Here is a 27,042-nt window from a genome sequence, read left to right as displayed (position 1 = left end):
GGCCCGAACCCGAACATCTAGATGTTCGCCCAACACTACATGTGACTTGTTCGGCCAATCACAGCGCTAGCCGAACGTTCGGGTAACGTTCGGCCATGCGCTCTTAGTTCGGCCATATGGCCGAACAGTTTGGCCGAACACCATCAGGTGTTCGGCCGAACTCGAACATCACCCGAACAGGGTGATGTTCTGCAGAACCCGAACAGTGGCGAACACTGTTCGCCCAACACTATACTGCTCTATGCAGAGGGGCAGAAATGAATTAAAGGGGCACTATGGCAAAAATTGTAAAATTTAAAATATGTGCAAACATAAACAAATAAGAAGTACATTTTTTTCCAGAGTAAAATGAGCTATAAATTGCTTTTCTTCTATGTTGCTGTCACTTACAGTAGGTAGTAGAAATCTGACAGAAGCAACAGGTTTTAGACTAGTCCATCTCTACATGGGGTGATTCTCAGGGATTTATTTATTTTCAAAAGCACTTAGTGAATGGCAGTTGCTCTGTTCACCTGCCAAAAAACTGTGTAGTGAGCAGAGAAGCTGGCCAGCATCATTGTTTAAAGCCTTTTTAGGGAATATCTTTATAAAGAATAAAAGCCTTGCTGAGAATCCCCTATGAAGAGATGGACTAGTCCAAAACCTGTAGCATCTGTCAGATTTTTACTACCTACTGTAAGTGACAGCAACATAGGAGAAAAGTAATTTATGGCTCATTTTACTCTGGAAGAAAAGAAAGTACTTCTTATTTGTCTATGTTGGCACATATTTTAAATTTTTCAATTTTTTGCCATAGTGCCCCTTTAAGATGGAATGGGGTCCTAGGTAAGATAGCAGTTTTTGCCCACTGCTGATGATTACTCAGCTTTTTTAGTAAGATTTGGTGGGGGCTAGCATATACCAGGCCCCTAGACTCTCCCCAGGCCCTAGGCAACTGCCTAGGTTTGCCTTGAGGATGATCCGACTCTGGAGAGGAGAGATGTGTGAGCGGTGCAATGCTGCGAGAATTTCTTGCTGAGAACAACAAGCAACGAGAGCGACAAACCAACAAGGTAGGCCAGGGATGTCAGGGGAAACCTGTTCCTCTAGCTGCAGGCATACATGTACAGACAATATCCTGCAGTGTTCTCTGTGGCTGGAGCTCCTCTCTGAGGTTTGTACCTGATACCCCCTCCGGCGGCAGAACTGCAGGCAGGTTTGGATGGTCAGCTTGGATGAGGTCCCGCTGGATCCAGAAAGTGCTGGAGGAGAGCCAAAATCCACGAAGCATCCAAGGTATCCCGGCACTGTGGAAACAGAGCAGAGAGCAGACTGTCATCTCCAGCCTTTACTCTATCTCACTACAAACTCCAAAGTCTCATTGCCGGACTCTCATGTAGCTTTCCTGGTATTGGGGACAATTTGGAAAAGATGGGGTGAGGGGCTAGGCCTCATATCACAGGAGCCTATAGGCACAGATGTCTTACCACCTTATACTTCACCATCCTTATACCTACAAATCCCAGCCGAACCGCACCGCAATTGTACTGGCTGTCCCAGCTGTCACTTCTCCCTTATTTCCCTTGCCCATCATAGGTAGCTACAGGTGCCTTTTAGTATTAGGTAGCCAGAGCTATCCTTGGTATTAAGTAGCTAGAGGTACCCCCAAGTACTAGGTAGCTAGAGGTGCCCCCAACTGAATGGAGAGATTGTCTGTGGAACTCCGAGACCTGCTTGAGTAATTTCCCATTTACACTCTGCTTGGAACTCTGCACAGGGAAGGAGGAAGAAAGGCACTTGGGGAGGGGAGTGAGCTGCCTTTCTATCATCTGGCGCCTGTAGGCACATGCCTACAGTGCCTTATGGTAAATCCGATTCGGGAGGGGGGGGGGGGGCATAATAAAAAAATCTGGTCCTTAGAAGGCTCTAAATTTAGGTAAATACATCCTCAGATGAACAACATAACACATTACATATTGTCCTTATTTATGTAATAAAAACTAAAGGTGGCCATACAGCTAGCCATTTGGCAACACAATCGACCAACCAATATGATAATTTTGTCAAATCGAGAGAGAACCGAGTGTGTTCCAGTAAGCACTATCGACAATAATTTACTGATATCTGGGTGAATTGCATCGATTTCACATGATATTTACCTGATTTCAATCAAGAAAGGATCGATTTTTCATTTCAGAGAATAGCTGCACAACATTGTTCAGATCGATTATTGACGGTGAATCGCATAGGACTTACATTTTTAGTGTGTGGGACACTAGTCGATTGACTTTCAATCAACAACACATTTCTCATTTCATGCTGATTTCATGCTGATCCGGAATCGGCCTTGTGACGCAGCATCCGCCGCCTCGCCGGCCCGACACTTTCCCCCCTAATGTTAAATGTGCCCATCTGGTGCCCAGCGCACTATACATGACCTGTCTGTGTCCGCCGCTGGCTCTGAGCTGCACCGCAATTTGCATACACGTGCCCCATGTGGTTGCCGGCATATACTTGGGTGCGTGTGTGACGTCACATAAGGGCCCACGTTACTCCGGCAACCACGTGAGGTGCATGTATGGATGGAGCCTGGAGCCAGTGGTGGCTACGGACAGGTAATGTATAGTCCACTTGGCACTGGACAGGCACATTTAACATTAGGGGGGACAGCTCCGGGGGGTTCGTCACGTTCGTCACTCGTCCTGATATATCTCGCTGTCATCGCCCGATTGACCACGACGGCCCGACATCTTGCAGCGCTAGATGTTTGGGTACCTTAACATGTGAAAACCGTTAAAAACAGTTGCAAATCTTACGAAGAAGAGTTGATGTTCCAGCAAATTCACCCCAAAGTCAGGCTGAGCAATGCTCAAAAAAAAATGCAAAAAACCCCCAAGGGCTATATGTCAGGGTCTACAGATGTTAGTATGTTAAAGTTCATGGCAGCACAATTATAAACAGACTCAACAAGTAGGACTTGTTTGGAAGAGCTGTCAAGAGTAGCTGTCACTACAAAAAACACACAGCAGCACGGCTTAACCACTTGCCGACCGCACGCTTATACCGTGCGTCGGCAAAGTGGCAGCTGCAGGACCAGCGACGCAGTACTGCGTCGCCAGCTGCAGGCTGATCAATTAGGAAGCAGCCGCTCGTGCGAGCGGCTGCTTCCTGTCAAATCACGGCGGGGGGCTCCGTGAATAGCCTGCGGGCCGCCGATGGCGGCTCGCAGGCTAAATGTAAACACAAGCGGAAATAATCCGCTTTGTTTACATTGTACGGCGCTGCTGCGCAGCAGCGCCGTAAGGCAGATCGGCGATCCCCGGCCAATCAGCGGCCGGGGATCGCCGCCATGTGACAGAGGACGTCCTGTCACTGGCTGCACAGGACGGATAGCGTCCTGTGCAGCCCGGATCACTGGGGAGACAGGTAGGAGAGGGAGGGGGAGGGAATGTCGCCGCGGAGGGGGGCTTTGAGGTGCCCCCCCCGCAACATGCCACCAGCAGGAGCGATCAGACCCCCCCTGCACGTCATCCCCATAGGGGGGAAAAAAGGGGGGCGATCTGATCGCTCTGCGTGCCCTCTGATCTGTGCTGGGGGCTGCAGAGCCCACCCAGCACAGATCCCATCAAACAGCGCTGGTCCTTAAGGGGGGGTAAAGGGTGGGTCCTCAAGTGGTTAAAGGATACCTTAGCCCATATCAAAATTTAAAAGCGTGGGGAGAAGGCATGTGTAGGAGGCTCTTCTCATGCCCACCACTCCCCCTGTTCTCCTCCTCCATCCCCCCCCCTCCCCCCGTGCCAGAAGTCCTAGGCACATATAGAGATATAGGCATTTATTATGGCTCAATGCCGATATTTCTATAGGCGCCTATAGGAGTCAGGCAGGAGTGTGTGGGTGGTGGAGGGGGGAGCTAGCATTTAGGGTTAGGGGTCAGGCAGGTGGTGTGTGTGGGCAGGGGGATTTAGGGTTAGGACTAGTGTAGGTAGTGTGTGCAGAGGGAAGGGGGGGGGGGGGGGGGGGGAGGGGGAGGGTTAGGTATTGAGGGGGAGAGTTCTGTGTGACAGTAGGTTTAGCCATAGTAAAATATTGGTATTTAATACTGATATTTTACACTTTAACAGTAAAATATTGGCATTAAATACCAATATTTTACTATCAGCATTACCAGATGCCCACATTTCCATGCACCTTTATTTGATGTACACTCCGCCATACCCCTAAACTCTCTTTAGGCCTTAGGCAATTGCCTAGGTTTGCCTTGTGGTTGAACGGGCTTTGTAAATAACATGAATATACTGAATGTCCAGTTTTGTTTATTTAAATTATTTATATCTTTAGCTCAGTAAAGTCTGTCTCATCTAGGTTATGTTGCCCTCTAGTGGGCATATTGTATGTTATTTAGAGCTCTTTTCCATAGTTTTTTTTTGTATGGTACTCAATTGCTCCAGGCCTTTCAGTGTGATAGAGGTTTTAAATGTAATTTTATATGAGCTTCTTAAAACCTTGCATGGTATTATTTGTTCAGATTTACATACAAATTGTTACAAAATACATTCTTATGTATTAATAAGTGCCATCATTTGCATACTCAATAGGATTGGTCCATTTTGGACCAATGAGACTGTGGGGAGGTGACTTAATAGAACAGTCTATTTATATATTGTGCTCATTTGTGTAAGATTAGCCTGAGGAAGTGGAGGAGAAATGACCCCCATGAAACGCGTTGCAAATAAAGTAATATATATTGACATTACACCCCTATCCAGTGCTGTGCATGACCGAATATTGAATGAATTGAATATTCATGCTAGGAAAGAGTTTTGGGCGTTCACTAGCTGAAATCACAGTGTAAAGCTGGATCCCAGGCTAAAGTTCGCTATACACTAAACAATATTTGTTCCCAAATAGAGGTGAAATACAACATAAATGTCTAACTGGGAAGAAATTGTGGTCAGCCTGCAGTTACCCCATGATCGACCTGCAGGTGACATCCTATGATCAAGATAGGAGGTTTATGCAGAGATTGCCGAGAATCAATATGGCAGCCTCCATATCACTCTCACCTCAGGTTCACACGGGTACTAACCCATCAGCCAGCTGCTCATACAGGGTCACAGTGTTTTGCATCAGGTGAGACCATTTCTGAATTTCCTAGTGGCGGGTTACAGAGCTGACACTGAGGGCACTACACAGAGGGCACTGCTTTGTCTCCATTTGTTTCCTTACAATTAAACGCTGAGCAGCAGCACCTGTGTTAAATACTATCCTAACCCTGGTCTGATCACTCCACCATCATCCTCATATATCAAGATCTGGAGGTTCTGCCTGCTGTCATCCTATACAACAAGCTATGGAGGGGTTCTTCCTGCTGTCTGCGCTTTATAAATAGGAACAATTATATATTGGTAACTGTGCTTTATAAATAGAGAGAATTGTGTAGCGGTACCTGTGTTTTATAAATAGAAAGAATTGTATAGCGTTAACTGTGCTTTATAAATAGGCATAGGTAGGTGCCCCAGTATAGGTAGGTAGGCATAGGTAGGTGTCCCAGTATAGGTAGATAGGCATAGGTAGGTGCCCCAGTGGTTAGCTAGGTAGATAGGCATAGGTAGGTGCCCCAGTAGTTAGCTAGGCATAGGTAGGACTCCCAGTATAGGTAGGTATAGGTAGGAGTCCCAGTATAGGTAGGTAGGCATAGGTAGGAGTCCCAGTATAGGTAGATAGGCATAGGTATAGGTAGGCATAGGTAGGAGTCCCAGTATAGGTAGGTAGGCATAGGTAGGTGTCCCAGTATAGGTAGCTAGGCATTGGTAGGTGCCCCAGTATAGGTAGCTAGGCATTGGTAGGTGCCCCAGTAGTTAGATAGGCATAGGTAGGAGACCCAGTATAGGTAGGTAGGCATAGGTAGGTGCCCTAGTATAGGTAGGTAGGCATAGGTAGGTGCCCTAGTATAGGTAGGTAGGTAGGCATAGGTAGGTGTCCCCGTATAGGTAAGTAGGTGCCCCAGTAGTTAGGTAGGCTTAGGTAGGAGACCCAGTATAGGTAGGTAGGCATAGGTAGGTGCCCTAGTATAGGTAGGTAGGTAGGCATAGGTAGGTGTCACCGTATAGGTAAGTAGGTGCCCCAGTAGTTAGGTAGGCATAGGTAGGTGTCCCAGTATACAGGAAGTGCAGAATTATTAGGCAAATGAGTATTTTGACCACATCATCCTCTTTATGCATGTTGTCTTACTCCAAGCTGTATAGTCTCGAAAGCCTACTACCAATTAAGCATATTAGCTGATGTGCATCTCTGTAATGAGAAGGGGTGTGGTCTAATGACATCAACACCCTATATCAGGTGTGCATAATTATTAGGCAACTTCCTTTCCTCTGGCAAAATGGGTCAAAAGAAGGACTTGACAGGCTCAGAAAAGTCAAAAATAGTGAGATATCTTGCAAAGGGATGCAGCACTCTTAAAATTGCAAAGCTTCTGAAGCGTGATCATCTAACAATCAAGCGTTTCATTCAAAATAGTCAACAGGGTCACAAGAAGCGTGTGGAAAAACCAAGGCGCAAAATAACTGCCCATGAACTGAGAAAAGTCAAGCGTCAAGCGTGCAGCTGCCAAAATGCCACTTGCCACCAGTTTGGCCATATTTCAGAGCTGCAACATCACTGGAGTGCCCAAAAGCACAAGGTGTGCAATACTCAGAGACATGGCCAAGGTAAGAAAGGCTGAAAGACGACCACCACTGAACAAGACACACAAGGTGAAGCGTCAAGACTGGGCCAAGAAATATCTCAAGACTGATTTTTCTAAGGTTTTATGGACTGATGAAATGAGAGTGAGTCAGGTGGATGGGCCTGTGGCTGGATTGGTAAAGGGCAGAGAGCTTCAGTCCGACTCAGACGCCAGCAAGGTGGAGGTGGAGTACTGGTTTGGGCTGGTATCATCATAGATGAGCTTGTGGGGCCTTTTCGGGTTGAGGATGGAGTCAAGCTCAACTCCCAGTCCTACTGCCAGTTTCTGGAAGACACCTTCTTCAAGCAGTGGTACAGGAAGAAGTCTGCATCCTTCAAGAAAAACATGATTTTCATGCAGGACAATGCTACATCACACGCGTCCAACTACTCCACAGCGTAGCTGGCAAGAAAGGGTATAAAAGAAAAACTAATGACATGGCCTCCTTGTTCACCTGATCTGAACCCTATTGAGAACCTGTGGTCCATCATAAAATGTGAGATTTACAAGGAGGGAAAACAGTACACCTCTCTGAACAGTGTCTGAGAGGCTGTGGTTGCTGCTGCACGCAATGTTGATGGTGAACAGATCAAAACACTGACAGAATCCATGGATGGCAGGCTTTTGAGTGTCCTTGCAAAGAAAGGTGGCTATATTGGTCACTGATTTGTTTTTGTTTTGTTTTTGAATGTCATTCAAATGTATATTTGTGAATGTTGAGATGTTATATTGGTTTCACTGGTAAAAATAAATAATTGAAATGGGTATATATTTGTTTTTTGTTAAGTTGCCTAAAAATTATGCACACTAATAGTCACCTGCACACACAGATATCCCCCTAAAATAGCTAAAACCAAAAACAAACTAAAAACTACTTTCAAAAATATTCAGCTTTGATATTAATGAGTTTTTTTGGGTTCATTGAGAACATGGTTGTTGTTCAATAATAAAATTATTCCTCAAAAATACCACTTGCCTAATAATTCTGCACTCCCTGTAGATAGTTAGGCAGGGCCTGGCTGGCACAGTAATAGCAATTACCAAGGTCCAGCTGCAACAGATAGGGCTGTATAATGCAGTGTCAGTGGCGACACAAAAGAAAAAAAACACACCAGGAGAACATTAGCTCTCAAAAGAGCTGTTGGGGGGTGCTATTTTAGCAATAACAATCAGCCAGGAGCAAGCTAACAAGCCTACAAGAGCCTAACCACCGGTAATCTTTCCCTATGAGAGTCAGCAGCTGTCCCTTCACTAATTAATGCAGGCACACGAGTGAGTGTAATGGCCGGCGCTGCCTGCCTTTTATAAGGGGGGGGGAGTAGCTCCAGGAGAGAGTGTAGCCTAATTGGCTACAATGTGCCTACTGACTGTGATGTAGAGGGTCAAAGTTGACCCTAATGGCGCACTATGGGGGCGAACCGAACTTCCGGAAAAGTTTGCGTTACATGGCGAACGCGAACCACCGGAAGTTCGCCTGGAACCGTTCGCCGGCGAACCATTTGGGCCATCTCTATCAATGACCATGCTTTATAAATAGGAGGAAATTATACAGAGGTGATTTTGCTTTATAATTGGGAATAATTGTTTAGCTCTGACTAATGACTATGCTTTATAAAAGGAGAATTACTGGTATTTAATAGTGACTGTTTTATAAATAGGAGGAATTTTATAGTGGAGAATATATAAAGTGTGGATGTGATATTTATTCCTGTTATATACAGTCTCTGAGGATATAATAATAATATATAACAGGTTGTCAAAGGGTAATCATGTTGGATGGTGACTGTAACATGTTCACATGCAGGGAATATGGGAGACAGGAACAGATTAATGATGTATTTGGGTGATCACACCTCTACATACAGGTAATGTAATATACTGGCGGACACTCACTGTGGCATGATGGGATATCGCAGTACTTCCAGTAGATTCCTTCCTCTGTCTCTGACACGTAACACCAGGGCTGCACATCTGCATCCGGATTCCTGCAGGAGAGCAGCCGTTACTTCTCCCAGCAGAGTTAAGGCACCCCGACCATCTATGGTTATTTACTACCATCCAATAGACTGGATTCACAAAAAAGCAGTGCTGCTGCTGCAGCAGCGTGAGTTAAAAACAACTTAGAAGCACTATGCACGCTACGCGCGGTCGTGCAGTGTAGCGTGCGTTTCTTACATAGCAACGCGCGCTCCTTTAAATGCCGGCCGCTGCCTGTGAAGTATCAAGGCACTTCACTAGCACGGATGCTACTATGTTAATTACATATAGTAACATTAATTACATAATAACATTAATTACGTAGTAACTATGTTAATTAACATAGTAGCGGCCACGCTAGTGAAGTGTTCCGATACTTCACAGCAGCGGCCGGCATTTAAAGAAGCTATACAAAGCAACGTTACTTACATAGCAACGTGCGTAACTAAGGAAGGTTGGCTATGCAGCAATACCACGTATAGCGCTCCTAGGTTGTTTTTAGCTCGCGCTGCTGCAGCATCGCTCTTTTTTGAAACAAGACCAATGTTCCATCAGCGCACAAATTCCCCCTTCAGGCGAAATGCCGCTCCTAGGGCCCATGCCGCCTAAGAAAGCTGCCTCACTCAGCGTCATGGGCCAACCGGCCCTGGGCACATGTCTGTTTATCTCATGATTTGTCCCTCCTTGGGTCTGATGCATGAACCACCAGTAATGTTGCCATGTGCGGCCAGGGCCGGTTCTCTCATGAAGCAAGGTAAAATATTTGCATCAGGTGCAGAGATTACAGAGGCAGCATTTTTGTGCCATGTTTGCACTTACAGCATGCAGTCAGAGTAGGAGGAGAGCGAGCGAGATGAAGGGGTCATCATTTAGGAATCTGTGAGTCTCACATTCCCTGAGCTGGGTCCCCCTTGAGTCTTTTTACCAGCAGTCAGGTACCTGCAGTAGTTGTGGTTCCCCAGTCCCAGCTCTCCGGAGGGGTCAGACTGCGTGTTGTAGCGATGCTGGATGGTCTGGTTCCAGTAAAGACAGGGGATCCCCTCTGGCCCCGCATGACTGACAGTCCCCCGATAATCTCTCCCATTCACTGTGAAGCATTCCGAATGTTCTGCAATGAAAAGAAGAAAGTAAAAAAAAAATTCCGTTAGACTGTCAGCTCTCTGGGCAGCATGTCATCACATAAAGCTGTTGCCTGAAGGAAATAAATGTCGAAAGGTGGCCAACACTCATTGATTTCCTTATTCGATTCCTTGCAGATTTGACTTATCTGCTGGAAATCGATTCCCCAAAATGTCATATCGATCAATTTATGATGGATTCTGACTAAAAATTGATCGAAAGTATTGATTGGACGGGGTGGAAAATTTACAACAATCAGGGGCGGGGCAAGAGCATTGGTAGATTGATGGCCTATAGCTTTGCACTGCATCGAACAATGCATCTCTGAAGATTGATTGATTTTCAATAGATTCCCTGCCGGAAGTGTATGGTAGGAGTTGATTCCTTCTGAATCGATTATTTAAAAAAAAAAATCATTTTGGGACATTGGCCAGCTACATTACTTCCCTGAGCTTTTTTCACCGTATATGCAAAATAGCTTCACAGCACCCATTACAGAGAAATGTTTTATGACATTAACCATTAAAGAGACTCTGTAACAAAAAATAAAAATAAACATCCCCTGGGGTTACTCATTTCGGGAGGATTCCGGGGAACGCTTCGGGGGGAGCCAGCGCTGGACTGCCTGCAGCTACAGGGATGGGGGAAGCCTCATTGGGACCCTGAGGCTTCCATATCCCTGTAGCTGCAGGCAGTCCAGCGCTGGCTCCCCCGAAGCGTTCCGCAATCCTCCCCCGAAAAGCCTGATAAGCGCTGATACTACCAGGCGCAGTAGCAACTCTTCCTTCTAGTAAGGTGGAAATAGCCGAACCTGATTGTATCCGGGTCTACTGCGCAGGCGCAAGAGGACTTGCGGATTGATCGGGTTCGGCTATTTCCGTCTTATCCCAAAGGGAGATCCGCTAATGCACCTGCGCTGGATCCCTGGAGGTAATATTTATATCGCCGCACGTCGGGGGGCTGCAGCTGGACAACGGAGGGACAGAGTAGAATGGGGGGAGCCTCGTTAGGATCCAGAGGCTTCCCCCTCACGAAGTAAGTACTCCCAGGGGACACCTGTTGATATAACACCAGGGCAACCATCAGATAGATCCCTCTCTCTGATCATAGAGGGATCTACTGCCAGCCCACACACAACATAGATTTCTGCATGAAATCTGTTGGAAATCATCATAGCACCTCCCTTTGCTGGGTAACTCCGCCCCCCAAAGTGTATGTTTCTCTACATGTGCCGGTGACCAGACACAGGAGGAAGCCTAGAGTCGCAGATAGGTGAGCCCTCAACTCTATCCATGGGCACAGCCAGCCACATACACCTGGGGGGACACCAGCTGAAGGTCCGTCAGTCATTGGGAAGCCGAACGATGTTACTGCTCGCACCTGACTGAGTCCGTACGACTGAGATTTTCCAGCATGCCCAATCGATCCATCCATTTGACCAATTGCAAGGGTCGGATTTCTGGAATGGCCACCAATGCCTGGGCTTCGGGCGGCAGCTGGCCAAGGGGTGGCTGGACATGGAAGAGGGATTGCTGCATATGGAATACAGAGCTTGCATGGAGGAACATATGGAAATGCTGCCCAAGGGATCTGTATATAACCAGAGGCGGGACAAGGTCCTCCAGCACCCAAGGCTGAGATACCAAAGTGCGCCTCTCCATCCCTCCCACCCCAGCCGTCACACACTGATTGCTATTAGACTAAGAGGGCCCCAGGGCCCCCAACACCTTAATCTCTAGTTATCTGGCTTGTAGTCACTTCCATGTATCTCCTTTTCTTATTTCTTTCTGCTTCAAACACAATTAGGAATGACAGCTGAATGAATTATGCGCCCCCTCCTACACTGCGCCCTGAGGCTGGAGCCTCTCCAGCCTCTGCCTCGGCCCAGCCCTGTATATAACTGAAGGAGGCTGCTGTACATGAATGTTAGACATGGAAGAAGGGGCTGCACAAGGAATAGGAGGGGGTTGCTGCACATGGTAGGGAAGCTGCAAGAAAGCTGGCCTAGGGGCAGAAAAAGTATAAATCCAGCCTTGCCAATTTCGTCCAGAAATCCATCAAAGCCATCGATCAGGTCACCATGCTGCTGCATCGATATCTGCCAAATTCAATCATTATGAAGGAAACGGATAAATATCGATGCCCAAAATCGAGTGATGTATTGACACCCTAAGGTGCCTGCTCATGATGCAATCTTGATTGTACAATCTTACCACTTGCATGTAATATGAGGGTCTGCCTAAAGCATCCATTCAAAGTAGAACCGTACATTCACTCTGTTTACCCATCTGCTTCATACATTCTGTAAGATTGGTCAATCAAGATTCCATCATTAGATCATTAGAGGGCACCTTAACAACAATTGCGATGACATTCGCGGTGGGTTCTGAAGAGGCATTATTGTAATATGGAAGAACAGAAGGAGACAAGATAAGAAATTAGGAAAGTCCGTCTCTCTATCAATGGTGACATCATAACAGATCATCCTCATCTCTCAACTTCAAAAGAGTGAAGACTTCAAAGGCTGAGCCATCTGCAGCGCTGTCCGGATCCTCCCCCAGCAACCTGCACAGGCCCACAATATCTCTGGATGAATCCTACTTCAAAGGTGGGCCCAGGAGTTGCAGCTGCCGCCCTAACATGCTGGGGAGCCCCAGGCAGGAATGTGATGTAGGGACATGACGGAAGATAAACTTGTATGTCTACCCAAAGAGACAACGTAAACAATGCTGCAAAAACAAGATTAACCCTTAGGCCTCTTTCACACTGGGGCGTTTTCATTGCGTTGCATTTCATTTATTTATTTATATAGCACCGACATGTTACATAGTGTTGTACAGAGTATATTGTCTTGTCACTAACTGTCCCTCAGAGGGGCTCACAATCTAGTCCCTACCATAGTCACATCTATGTATGTATTGTGTAGTGTATAAGAAAAGTTTGCTTTCCTAAAACAGAAAGAATTTGCGATAATTCAGGTTGGAGCGAGCTTGAGATGTCTCCCAGAGCATCACTGCTGAATATATGCAAATTAACCATTGTACCCTTAGAAGCTAAACACACCTCCAGAACCGCTGGAATGCATGGATGTGTCAGCTTGTTAATTTGTACAGAGCCATAATAATCCAACATGTATACAGACTGTTTCGGATTGTTTGATCCTCATCAGTGCATAACATGGATTAATTTGGGTCTATGGAGTAGGGCTTGTAACACTGAGAGGCACAGACTAACCAGCAAGCTCATGGTGACCCAGAACTCATTGGAGTGTGTAAGGGGCTACAATGGTCCTAAAAGCCCCCTTACTAAAATACTAAGGAAAACAAGAGTTTGATTTCTTAAAACAGAAAGAATTTGTGATAATTCAGGTTGGAGTGAGTAGTGTATCACAGTTTAGGGCCAATTTAGGGGGAAGCCAATTAACTTACCTGTATGTTTTTGGGATGTTGGAGGAAACCGGAGTGCCCGGAGGAAACCCACACAGACACAGGCAGAACATACAAACTCCTTGCAGATGTTGATTGGCCTGGGATTCAAATCGGCACCCAGTGCTGCAAGGCGAGAGCGCTAACCACTATGCTACGGTGCTGCCCGAGGTTGCAACACCCTTTTTTTTTTAAATACTTTATTTGTAATCTCAAAATAAACATATATCAAACATTGTGTACATAGCAGTATAGTATCTCTTGCAGGCCCGGATTTACCTCACAGGAGCCTATAGGCATGGATGTCCTGGCACCTTAGACTTTGCTCTCCATGACATTACAAACCCCCACCAAACTGTACCGCAAGTGTGCTGGCTGTCCCAGCTGTCACTTCCCCTTAATTACCTTGCTTGTCATAGGTAGCAACAGGTGCCCTTTAGTATTAGGTAGCCAGAAGCACCCTCACTATTAAGTAGCTAGAGGATCCCCCAAGTCTGAGGTAGCTAGAGAAACCTCAGTGTTAAGTAGCTAGAGGTGCCTTTGAAGGGAGATCTCGTCAGTGGCATGACGAGAGCAAGGTGAGTAACCAATTATTTACACTGTCATCAGGACTCTACATAGGGAAGGGGGGAGGCACTCAGGAAGGGGAGTGAGCAGCCTTTCCATCATCAGGCGCCTGTAGGCACGTGCCTACAGTGCCTTATGGTAAATCCAGCCCTGATCTCTTGACTACAACTGTAGCATAATACAATTATCAATCATCTATATAAATCGAGTGATAACAGTGTAGGGCATATGTGGTTGTACAAAAAGACCACCAAGTGCACAATGCCAATGAACTGCATGGGCGCATGAACAGGGAGAATTATAAATTCAAACCAAAAACAAGGTTCTCAGGAAATTGGTCTGCGGGGTTCCAATGCTCCACTCTATTCTCATCAGTATCTAGCATATATGCCAGGGTTATATATTGTGTTAAGTTGTTTAATTTCGCAGTAGCATGTTTTTTTAACTGATTCTCTATCTATGGACCAAATGGACCACGTTTTGGAGTAAAGATCACGTTACCCTTTTTTACCGCAGGGTAACATTAAAGCAATGAAAATCCTATAGGGCATTTCATACCTACCGCGGTGAGATGTGGCGGAAGCAATGCAAAAGCATCAGCCCATTACCAATCGACATCTGCGGCGACCGGAAGTCATGTAAGCCAATGGTACAGCAGATATGTTAAACTGTCTCTCACATGTGCAGAAGCGTATTTTATCAATATACTTCCATTCACTTCTTTTTTTCCGCCACAGGAGAAAGTGAGCGCTACAGAGCCTCATTTGTAGGTTGGCTTGCAGCCAGAAGTGAGATTACCGCGCATTGCTGCGCTTTCCCCCCATATAGCTTATGGAGGTAACGCATTTGCCCCGAGCTACAGCTACTACGACATTCTACTGTCTGCTCCCGCTGATCCGGTGCAAGTGTAAACCGAGCCTTACCAGATCCACCTCACCCCGTTTACAAGTTTTGGAGGGACAGCTCTGAGGGCCTGAGCCCACTGCTGCAGTTGTGTCCGCTTTTCAATTACACATCAATGTTAGAGATGCTGAAAAGCGGACAGAAGCGAATACAACTGCGTTAGTGGGTTCAGGCCATGAGCCCTCATAAAAAGACACAATAGGCTCAATCCGCAAAACATTAACGTCTGCGCTAAGGGCCCTTTCACATTTCTGTGCCATGCCGTCAGTTATGACGCACTGCACATTGTGTGCGGCACATAAAGTAACCAATAGCTTTTAATTTACCGTCTACATTAAAGCTTTCCTATGTAACAGGGATACAGAGGCGCCAGAAGAATAAAAATGTCTAAAAAGCTTAAAATTTGTGGAGGCAGTGGTGGACTTACCTCCTCCAGACACAAGATATGCCAATAAAGTTTAGCAGAACAAATGTATTTACATACTCCAGGGGAAAATTGAACGCGTTTCTCAGGTATGACCCCGCTTCATCAAGCAATAGGTAGGAGTAGGTACAGTGCAGGTCTGTAGCTGGGTCAAGCGCCTCTGTCTGCCTCTGCCTATGTATTGCGATGTAATGCACCTGGAACACTTTATCACATGACGCAAGCGATTAACTGTCTAGTAGATTTGTGCTAGCGTCGCTGATTCAAGTTGAAACGCAACTCCCCGCCTCAGATGCCATGCGCTGTAGCCACGTTTATGCACGTGTTGGCTGGTGGGTAAGAGCCCTGAAGCAGAAAACTACTGATTTTACCAAAGATTTGGCAATTCACAAAGGCTGTTACTTAAAGGAAAACTAAAATTACTGACTAGTGAGGTAAATAGTAAATTACCGACTTGTGAGGTACGAAAAATCGTAATTACCAACTTGTGAGGTAAATACCTCATAAATGTCAATTCACAAAAAAGTTTTTACCAATGGAAAACTAAAATTAACTGGCTAGTGAAGTGAATAGCAAATTACCGACTTGTGAGGTAAACACCTTCAGGAAAGTTGAAGTGGAATGAAATTCAGCATTTCTTATTTGCTCTAAAAGATTATTTACAGCATAAAATTTACTACCACAAAAAAATTGTAGCAAAACAGCATTTAAACAGTTAAACACAGCTCTTGCTTCATCATTGGAAAGCTTATTGCCGCATTGCATCCAAAGAAGAGATAACATTATTATTATTAATAATAAGTTATCTTATTTTAACATTATCTTTTGTTTACATTCCTTTGTCTGCTACAATTAGCAAACATTAGCAAAGTGCTGAAACTGAGCTCTCTCTGCTTCTAGTATGTTTGCAGCTGAGAAGGGATCTCTAGATTGATTTTGATATATCAATACAGCAGCTATGCAATAAAATGCAATGGCAGCTTTCAGAGCAGATAAACTGTACTTTGGGAATTTGTAAGCAGACAATATTACTTGTGCACAAAAGCAAATATGGTGACTGTATGGGTAATAAAAAGTAGGAAAACACATTTTTATTGAACGTTATGTCAAGAGTTTTATCCCACTTCAATGAAAACATTTTTTCCTAGTTTCACGCGTCGATTGCACAAATCTACAATATTTTTGTCTAGTAATTAAAAATGGTTAATGCAAATAGTTTTGAGCTGATACAAGTTTTAGATTAATTTTATGCAGGTTGGAATAGCCATTTACTTGTCTGTACTGTAATAAGAATACTATGTGTATCATATCTGGCTTCCATGTTGCCTGCACTGCAATAATCCAGCAAATACCGAATGTAATACTGCATGAGGTAAAAAAAAAAAAAAACTTTGTGAATTGACATGTAGATTTTTTTTTTTTTACCAAATTATTACAAGTATGAACATTTTTAGTGAATACTTCAAAAAATATTTTTTATGACATAAGCTATTTTACATCTTATGAAATGTTGAGGTCTTAAGCCTTGTACACACAACCAATTTTGATGGGCCAATCACTGACCAATTTCACCACTTCCATGTAATATGAGAGCTTACCTAAAAACAACCTGTTCATAAGATTTAAAATCCGTTGGCCCTTCTACAACATGGAGCAGGTAAAATTGGCCAATCAAAATTGAAGGCTACCAGGCTTCAGTGCATTGAGCCAAGATGCAGCAGCAAGAAAATCCGTTCTTAAAACATGGACATACAGTATATATTTCTAAAACAACCAAGATTCACCCTTCTGGAGCAAACCTTAAAGTGGACCTGAACTAAGAACTTCCACTTTACTCTAAAAGATAAGCAACAGCATAATAGCCTATTAAGAAAATACATATTTTTGTTACAGCCTACAGAACTCCTGCAATAAATCTGCAGTGTGTCTATTTCCTGCTTTCAAAGGAGACAAAGCGTTAACATCCTGTCTACATATTAGCTGTATCTGCGGAACTTCTGTGCTGACACAGCTGAAACAGCAAATAACACTGGTGGTTACTTACAGATGAGGGGGAATTACACAGACTTTGGGTGCATTTCTCTCTTTTTCTTGCGTCCTGTGAAAAAGTTCAAGTCTACTTTAAGCCTGGTTTACACGTTTAATTTAGATTGGCCAATCACTGACCAATTTTACCACCTCCATGTAATATGAGGGTCAACAGATATTGAATACTATGAGTAGATTGTGTATGTAGGTAAACCTGCATACTAAATGGAGGTGTTAATTATGATTGGCCAATCACTGACCAATTTTTAACAGTGTGTTCAAGGCATTAGTGTGAAGAACCTCACCTGGGAGCGTCAGCTCCGACCTCACGCTAAGGACAAAAACCAGAAGCCGGAGAAGCATCTTCCAGGAAAAAGGGGCTGACACCAAACTGTGGAGTAAAATGTGATTACAGCAAATTAATCCAGCTGAAGTTGACATAGAACCATCACCAGGAGATCCATCTGAAGATAGCTCAGGAGGGTTCCATCCACCTTCTGACCTGTCCCCTTACAAGGATGCCCTGAGTATAGCTTCAATTTCCAGGAGGCCCATTTCACTACAGTTCAGGGAGCATCTCAGTGTCCTCCAATATAAAACCCAGCTGACTCTGTCTTGAGAACAGACCCCCAGTCCTGAAGAGACCAGCGTGTTCAGTCAGTTTTCCAAGTAAGACCCCTGGTTTTCCAAGCCCCTCGTATTGCCTGTACTGTGGTGATAGCTGAACTCCCCGGTGGGACTGCTGTGAGAATCTGCTCCGTCTGTTGATGTAATTTATAATCTGCACCACCTGCGGGACACTCGTGTCTCTACCTGTCTGTTCTACCTGTCGGAAGAGGCGTCTCATCTATCCCTGCAGGCAGCTCTCTGTGAAGGGAATTGCCTGCCCGCTAACGTATAGTTCACTCCATACAGCACACCCTGCCTGTATCTCTGTTCTGAGGTTGATTAGTTATCGAACAGAAATGCCAGAGTAGAGTAAAACAAGTTAAAAACAGTTTACCTCAATAATTAGACTCTAAATCTTGAACACTTCACATATGCAATGTGTTTAATGGGCATTAACCTATTTCATCAGGCAATAAATAGGAGTAACTGTCAGCACCTCTGTACTGGCTGAGATTTACTGACAGTCGCTTCTATTAATTGCCTGATGAAGTGGGTTATTGCCCCTGAAACGCGTTTTTGGAGTGTTCGATTAAAGAATTTTTCAACTTGTTATTGACTGTTCGAGTCTATTTGGGAGGTGAGTCCACCACTACCTCCCATTTTAACTACTTACTGCAACTTGTGCGGTATATTCACAGCCCAGTAAAACTTCAATTGAAGTACCAGGGCCATGAAAATATGTCTTCAGTGGTGGGCGGCCACCGTGCGCTCCCGTCATTACCTGTTATATCAAGGAGATGAATGAAAGGGAACGCAGTTTCCATTCATTAATCTAAGTCCCTGATTCAATGAACACCGGCGTCTATGAGATGCCTGCATTCATTGTATCTTCCTGTTGTTACAGTGCCCATGCATTACTTCCGATTCACTTAAGTACGTGAATCAAAAATAAGGACTGAGGACATATTGTGGCCAAATAGTAAATAGTAAATAGTAAATTACACCAAAATCCACTTTTATTTAATAAAAATCCCCACACTGACTTTTATAATTATTTCCCTCCCACAGTACCCAAGATTTTTTTTTCTGTGTGCGTCATATTGAGGTATATTCTCTGTGAGGACTGTGGACCGTGATAGGCTGGGGATCGCCTGAGAGTATCCCAGAGGCACTTATGTGGGGTGAGTGTCCAGTCACATGGGTGTGGTGGAGGTGATTGAACTGAAGCTGCCAGCAAGTTGTTTAACGTAAGGAATTCTAGCCCACCGCTGGTGAAGTGGTGTTCTCCCAATCAGTTTCCTCTACAGAGAGCAACTTTTTAACCCAAGTGGGGTCGGGTCTAATTCCCCCCCCCCCCCCCCACACACACACAAATACAGTGGTTGTCTTAGTGGTAACCCACCTATGTGAGTACTTCTCTTCTGCCTCATTTACTGTAAATTGCATTGTGCTAACATATTACACCATCTGGGGCTTTCAATTGTTCCTCAAGCTCTGTCCTGAGGTGCACCTCGTATGTGTGTAATTTTGCTCTGTTATCGGGTGCTCCTTCTACCTTGAATAACTATGGTTGACTGTACTTAACCTCTGTTCCAGGGAGCTGCTTGTATACATGGAAAGGTTACAGGCTGTATCCCTACTCCATTCTGAAGTGTCACCTCTAGTACGTGAGGTAACTAGTTAGCTGTACCCATCCTCCATTCCAAGAAGTCAACGCTATCTAGGGCTGATTCACACGAACACTAGCGATTTTGAAAAGCTCTTGCTAATGCAATGCTATGGGGGATTTTTTAAAAAATCACATTGCTCCAGTGAGAACACATACAGAGGATTACATTAGCAAGAGCTTTTAAAATCACAAAGCTCTTAGTAAAGCTCTTGTAATGTAAACCAGCCCTAAGTGTGGTTGGCTGTGTCATGACTGACACGTATAACTGACAAGTTTCCCTTATACTTAAGCACACCAGTCCAATTTACCTTTACATTAAGACTCAGAAAGCAGAAACAGTCTTCAGTTCAAGACCAGTTCTAATCCTAATGCCAGAAATATCAGATAGCCAAGAGCATCACATGGTTGAAATACTTAGAATATTTGGGAGGTCCAAGAAAATATACTAAAAAAGTTCCATATTAGAAAAGCCCTCTGACCAGAGCAGCACACACTCAGAACAGCACCGTGACAGTCAAACTTCTTGGTGGAGGGCAGCTCTGCCTTTTATTATTTTCCAGCACCTGATGTTCTCTGATGAAGCCCATTGAGGGCGAAACATGTTAGAAACGTGGGGTTGCCAAGTACTTTTTATTTCCACTCTGTGCTGTCCTTGTGGACCGATCCTATCTGGCTGTGCAACTGTAGATGCCGGGGAACCTCAGTATTGGACTCTCTGACTGACTACACAGGGGCAATGTTGGCCATATTTTGGCACACTCTGAGTGTTGGAGCTTTGGTCATCAAGTGGTTGACCCCACATGTGCTGTAGATCCACTCTGTGGGATTTTCATATATTTTATCCGTAATAACCAGTATGTTATTTTCATGTACTATATACACTCAACAAAAGTAATATTTAGGTACCAAGAGAGCGTTTTTCAATGTGAACCGTGTTTGTTACACCCTTGTGGCAGATCTGGGTTTCAGCAAAGCCCAGTTAACCTGGCCCACTTTTTAACCTCCTTGGCGGTAACCCCGACCTACACTCGCGGTAGCTGCGGCAGAGGATTACATGGCCCCGGGAGGAATTTTTGTGAATAAAACTTGTTGTAAACCTTGTAGCTAGCACTAGGCTAGCTACCTGTGTCCCCTAAGTCCCTCCGCTCCGATCGCCGCTGTTATACGTACCACCCCCCGGATCCCGCGATAGCGCAGCCTCTCCAATCACCTCCAGGCTTCGCTATGGGGTGGATCGGGACTGCGCATGACATAGATTACGGCAGGTCCGATTGTCGCGATAGTGACGACTGAAGGTGATTCGGGAGGCTGCGGCTCTAGCGGGATTGCGGCTGGGTAAATATAAGCGCCGGCGATCGGGGGGATCAGAGAGGTGCGGGGGGACTTGGGGGACACAGGAAGCTAGCCTAGTGCTAGCTACAAGGATTACAACAAGTTTTATTTAAAAAATTACTCCCGCGGACGCAACCACCGAAACTGCGTGCCGCCAGGGAGGTTAATGGCAAGGTCAGAATAGTCAGGCAACATGGATCCCATGCTACATACTCATTACAAACAGTCCAAATAATGAGTACACCATACTGGATCCGAAAGAAATGTAAAATAATGATAATCTAATCATCCTATTCAGATTCACCAGGAGAAATCATGAATGATTAAGTATGGGCTGGGCACTGAAGGGGATAAATAAGAATGGTCAATTACATGCAGATTAATTTAAATAATGTAAATTTGTGCAGCTTGAAAGTTTAGTCGGGAAATGTAGCAGCTGCTATATTTAATTACGCGATTTACAGGATGCAAACATTTGCAGCAATCCCTACACAATTTGGGCCCTGTATACATGAAGGACTTGCTCAAACTGCACCACATCTCTCACTACCTCAGATCAGCAGGATCCATAACCTTGGTCACTCCCAGAATGCACCTCAAAACCTTTGGAGCCAGAGCTTTCTGTCATGCTTTACCCTTTAGAATTCCCTTCCACACTCAGTACAGACAGCCCCATCCCTGGAGTTATTCAAATTCAGACTGACAAGCCACCTGTTTAGCCTGGCATTTGCAGACTTATAGAATTGATCCTCTGTACCAAAATTTACCAATTAACCAATTATTGGTCTGAGCTATGTTTATGCGATTCAAATCCTACTGGAGAAAAGCCCTTTACAAATGTTGTTGTTGTAGCAACTCAGAATTAATGGCATCCAACTGATCATCCCCTGTATTAAAGAATGGCTCCACCTCTGGATCTTCCGGTGTAAGCTCCCATACATAACAAAACTGTCAACAAGCTATTGCAATTCCTTCAGCAGCAGACTTAGGAGGAACTCTAACTCCAAAGACTAGTTGTTGCCACACATAATTGTAACCCTGTGGACTGCATTATAGCAACAGAAATGTATTCCTTTCATCGCTTATTACCTTTATTTTACTGAGGACTATATTGTTATGTTATATACTTTTTAGTAATTTTTCTGTTATTGTCCCATTTTATGAAAAACAAAAGTTTGCTTTCCTAAAACAGAAAGAATTTGCGATAATTCAGGTTGGAGTGAGCTCGAGATGTCTCCCAGAGCACCACTGCTGAATATATGCAAACTAACCATTGTACCCTTAGAAGCTAAACACACCTCCAGAACCGCTGGAGCTTGCTGGTTAGTCTGTCCCATTTTATGGTACCGTCTATTAAATAGGATCATTTATTGCATTTCCATGTTGAATATTTACAGTACTGAACCTATCTCCCTGTGCCACCATAGAAATATTGTGTCTGTAACTGAAGGTTGATAAATCTATGTGCAAGGTGGGTCTGAAAGTGATGCTTGGCAAGGGCTGTGCCCCTCCTTCACACTAGTGTGTCACCTTTACTAAACATAATTGTGACTGGAGGGCCATAATTGTGACAGCTGGAGGGCCAAGTTTGCCCAAGCCTGGTCTAAAGGAATCCTCCAGAATGGATTCTGGAGGATTCCTTTAGACCAAGCATGGGCAAACTTGGCCCTCCAGCTGTTACGGAACTACAAATCCCACAATGCATTGCAGGAGTCTGACAGCCACCGTCATGACTCAAAGGCAAATGCATTGTGGGACTTGTAGTTCCGTAACAGCTGGAGGGCCAAGTTTGCCCATGCCTGCTTTAGACTCTGTTCCTACTACACTGGTAAACGGACTTTGTTTTGTCCATTTTGCTGCATTGCAAAACTGTATGGTTGAAACACATCCATCCCAGGCTCCAGCAAAACCACAACAGACCATCAGAGAGGCACTACACTGTCCACTCCCACAGGCTGTAAATTGGCCCTTCTGCAAGTGGGAACCCAGCCTAACTGTGTTTATAAGGCTTTAGTCAAGCCTTTGCTCTAGGGGAAACTTGCACACTCTGTTAATGTTAAATTACAGGGTGTCACTTTAAGGTTTAGTTCACACATAAAAAGGAGAGTTGGCATCAGTTTTGCATGTGTTTCTATGGCTGTTTTCACACAAAAAAAGGTGTACATTTCCGGTTAAAACTGATGCATTACTGACAGGACAGCACTGCCTCAGAAATGTACAGATTTATGTGAGAACCAGGCCTTAGGGCCTGTTCAGACTGTCAGCGTATGAAGAACGCGTATAAAATCAAAGAAACGCAAGTTGAAAAACGCATGCGTTTTTCTTGCGTTCTAATCCGTTTTCTATTGCGTTTTGCACACACACGTGGCCCAGGGGGAAAAAAAAAAAAGAATTATGGGAACCGCAGAGGAAAACGTACGCTTAAACGTACGTTTTTGATACGCGTCCATAGACTTTCATTGCGTCCGTTTCTATGCGTGACGCACAGAACTGCGTGCAGCAATGCGGATAAGAAACGTATGCGTCTCATACGCATGCATGTGAACTACCCCATTCAAAAGCATTAGGAGCCGTTTCTATGCGTTTTTGATACCCGTACGCATTCCCTGAAACCGGCTAGGAACGCGCATAGTCTGAACAGGCCCTTACTGTGTGTACAGCAAAATCACTTAACACTTTACACACTCACATACAAACCAATCATCCAGGACCACTGCTATCCTGACAGCTAAGTTTAAAGCTGGGGTCTTCCTTACAAAATTAATTCTATTGTGCAGTCACATACCCCACATGGAGGCTCCCCAAACTAACTCTGGCCCTATAACATGCATAGTGCAAGCATTCAGTGCATCAACCAATCTAAAGGTTAGACACATACAGTATGTCCTAACATGCTCTCTTGGGACAAATAGTGTATCAAACTAATCAAGGGAGCTACAAAACAAAACAACAAAAACACAATCCAGGCTCATAATCTCAAGCTAGGACATTTAACTAAGGTATTAAAAGAGAAGTACAAAGGGGGTGTGGCCAACAAAAAAAACACAAAATCAGTTAACCCTTTGCATACTCACATGAACATCAATCATCCAGAAACCAATGCTATCCTTCCAGCTAAGTTAAAACCCGGGTCTTCCCTATCAAAGAATATTCTTTTGAGTAGTAACTGCGTAGAGGCTCCCCAGAGTTTGTATGCATCCCAACTCTGGCCCTGTAACATGCATAGTGCAAACATACAGTGCAACAGCTTATGTGAAGGGCCAGAGTTAGGACATATATGAACTCTGGGGAAGTTCTACATAGCGTATGTACGTATTCTTTTGAAACAAATAACACAGCTTTTAACTTATCTGTAGGGATAGCAGTGGTTTCTGGATGATAGATTTGCATGTGAGTGTGCAAAGGGTTAACAGATTTTGCTGTGTCGTTGGCCACACCCCCTTTGGCACCTCCCTTATTTAAATATCCTTACTTGAGGTGATAAGTCTGGATTCTGTGCTTTTTCCTTACAGGGTATTCAAGTATAGTAAACTAAATGTTCAGGTCCCAGCCAAGCACAATTATTACACAAGTATATGGGAGTGGCACCTGGTATAATAAACCTGGATATAATATGTTATGTAACTGCTATAGTGAACCTGTTTTTATGGCCCCTGCAGTATTCTGTACCTAACTATAGTGGAAAGTGGGCGGGCACATGTGTTAGTTGGGGACCCATGAGCTGTGGTTGGTGGGTGGGCTGGCAGGCAGCCACTTGTAACCTGCTCGCTATCTGCACACTACTCTCGGCCTGCATGGATTATCTCAAAAGCACCGGCCAAATGAGACATATGCTTCCTGTGTAAGCTGCTGCCTTTTTAGTGAGGGAATTGCCATCTGTGACTTGCCTGTGCATGGCTGCAATGCTACAGTATCATCCATGCTGCACAGACATGTGGACAGTGGAGCACACTATCAGAACTATTACCTGCATTAACTTGTAAGACCTATGCTACATACGCGAGCGAGATTATTGTGTGAAATCCCTGCATATTGAGCACTGAAAGAAGACGGAATGAGATGCCAATTATACACTAAAGCCGAAAAACGGGGCGAATATCCCAGCAGATCCCGCCCCATATGGGAAACCGCCAATAACAACAAAGCACTGTCCACGCTGCATGTTTATTGGCTGTTGGAGAAGAATGACAACATGCGAGTTCTTGATGAGAAGGTCACAGTGTGACGGTCGGTGGTGGAAGCTCGGCTTAGAGATGAAGGAAGAGGAAGGTCCCGTGGAGCCAGCAGAGCTCCGCAAGCCACTGTAAGCAGCAAAAAAAATCATCATCCTTGTCCCAAATAGCCAACAATTTCCATCCAGGGAGATCGGTGAGACGTCTGCCTTCTGCAGCCCGCTCCACGTGAGACATGTCCACTAATAAATAAAAGTCACTCAGCCAGTCAGGCTTCAGCTCAGCTCCCGTGCTGGAAGACCCAAATGTGCAGGTGGGAGGGGGAGGAGTCTAGTCCTCTCCTGAGCTCGACTCATCATCTGATGCTTCAGCCACTGGAAATCGTAATATGGCTGCCACGCCCGTCAGCTGGTTCAGCTCTGGAACATAAAACCAACCAAAAGGGGTTAATAAAATTGAACTGCCTTTAAAGGGTGCCTTATCCATACCTCCCAACTTTTTGAGACAAAATAGAGGTACACATTAAGACACACCCCTGCCACACCCCTGCCACACCCCTAGCCATGCATATCACAAAGAATTCAAAAGCAAACCACACTGATCCCATCTATCATCAATCGTTTTATTTCATAACATTTAAAAGAAAAATATTAATTTAAAGGCATGAAAATAAAGTTTAGAGTAAATTTATAGGACGTCCGAGGCCAAAAAATAAATGTAGTTTTACTTCCATGGGGCTTCTACCAGAGGAAGTCATTTGTGTCCCTCACCACAGCTCCGTTCCTCTCCGGGGTGCTGCTGGCAGCCTCCAAGGATCGTCGACTCACATATGTGAATGCGCCCACGTCATCAGCAGTGTACTGAGCCTGCAGGCACAGCATGGTCCCGGTGACGTGGGCATGTTCTCACTAGAGATGGCCCAGCCTTGGAGAACTCATGGAGAAGCACATGATCAGTTTGATCAGCTGATAGATTTGTAAGGCTCTGATTTGCTGGTCATGATCATGTGTTAAACCAGGAAGTCATCACAGCAAATCAGAGGCTTACAAATCTATCAGCTGATCAAACTGATCATGTGCTTCTCCAGGAGTTCTCCAAGGCTGGGCCATCTCTAGTTCTCACGTGAGGCATGCACAGAAGGCGCTGACCCATCGGGGACTGGCAATCCTTAGAGGCTGCCAGCAGGACCCTGGAGTGGACCGGAGCTTTGGTGAGGGACACAAATGACTCCTAGGGGCTGGAAGAAGCCCCGTTGTATACATCCAGCCTTGGGGAGTGGTCTGGTGACATATACCCCACCCACAGCTCCCCAGATCACAGATACAGCAGAATGGGCAACAGCCTCCTGGCTAAGCTTGACACGGCAAACTGCCTGTCCCTACTCTGCATATGGAGACACTCCCCACACACGCCAACAAATGCCTCCATCCTCATCCTACAACAGTTTACATGCAGTTGGGCATTTAGGCCTCAGCCAGACAAAAAAGCAAGCAAGTTTGTTCTTGGACATTTTGGCACAGAAAAGGACGTTTCACCAGTGGCAAAATCTCCGGAATGTTTGTTTTTTAGAATTCCGAAGCCAGTGAAAATAATGCCTTGTGTCCCAGAATGCTCTGGGAGAAAATTCTGCATAGCTAAGCAACCTAGGCTAAGCTTCACTAGGAGGGCGGGGCTACATACCAATATACAGATATAGGAAGTGTTTCTGGTGCAGAAACCAGGGAAATTACCGTAACATTGGGTATCCTGAATTGATTATTATAATAATAATAATTCACTGCATTCTACTATATGCCACTACAGTACATCTTTAACCCATTAGTAGCTTCAAAAGTGCACTACATTTGACCTCTGTCGGCTGAACTCTGTGCTGTAAATCTTGGAATGCTTTTATGTTTTTCTGCTAGCAGAACATATAGAAACTGAAAGCAGAAGTCCTCTGTTATTGTCTCACACTGCCCCCTAGTGACAAGTGGCCATATATACACATTACAGAAGTACTAATTATTAGCAAGGAAATGTAACAAACATAAAACAAAACAAAAAAAAAGTGTAATTTAAGTGCAATAATGGCTTCATTCCTATTTCCCTCTGGATGTTTGGAATGAATACAC

General features: G+C 44.8%; 2 protein-coding genes across 3 annotated transcripts in view; both read right to left on the bottom strand.

Moving 5' to 3' along the window:
• KREMEN2 (kringle containing transmembrane protein 2) overlaps nucleotides 1–17,981 on the bottom strand; it is a 79,781-nt gene extending 61,800 nt beyond the window's left edge. The window contains exons 1-4 of one of the 2 annotated variants that reach the window (XM_068244094.1): nucleotides 17,452–17,981; nucleotides 9,620–9,788; nucleotides 8,597–8,688; nucleotides 1,162–1,286 (exon numbers count right to left, since the gene is read on the bottom strand). In XM_068244094.1, the coding sequence (XP_068100195.1) occupies nucleotides 1,162–1,286; nucleotides 8,597–8,688; nucleotides 9,620–9,788; nucleotides 17,452–17,587 (522 nt within the window). In that variant the 5' untranslated portion in view covers nucleotides 17,588–17,981. The remainder of the gene's footprint in view (nucleotides 1–1,161; nucleotides 1,287–8,596; nucleotides 8,689–9,619; nucleotides 9,789–17,451) is intronic. The other variant, XM_068244093.1, reaches the window with a different exon arrangement.
• Nucleotides 17,982–24,904: 6,923 nt separating this feature from the next.
• The window catches only part of PELO (pelota mRNA surveillance and ribosome rescue factor), a 33,974-nt gene continuing 31,836 nt past the window's right edge, over nucleotides 24,905–27,042 (bottom strand). Inside the window, exon 13 of the mRNA XM_068244091.1 lies at nucleotides 24,905–25,347. Within this exon, the coding sequence (XP_068100192.1) occupies nucleotides 25,259–25,347 (89 nt within the window). The 3' untranslated portion in view covers nucleotides 24,905–25,258. The remainder of the gene's footprint in view (nucleotides 25,348–27,042) is intronic.

This window comes from Hyperolius riggenbachi, chromosome 7 (genome assembly GCF_040937935.1).
Source record: "Hyperolius riggenbachi isolate aHypRig1 chromosome 7, aHypRig1.pri, whole genome shotgun sequence".
NCBI lineage: Eukaryota > Metazoa > Chordata > Amphibia > Anura > Hyperoliidae > Hyperolius > Hyperolius riggenbachi.
The sequence above is the reverse complement of the archived record's forward strand: the minus strand, read 5'-3'. Positions and strand labels throughout refer to the sequence as shown.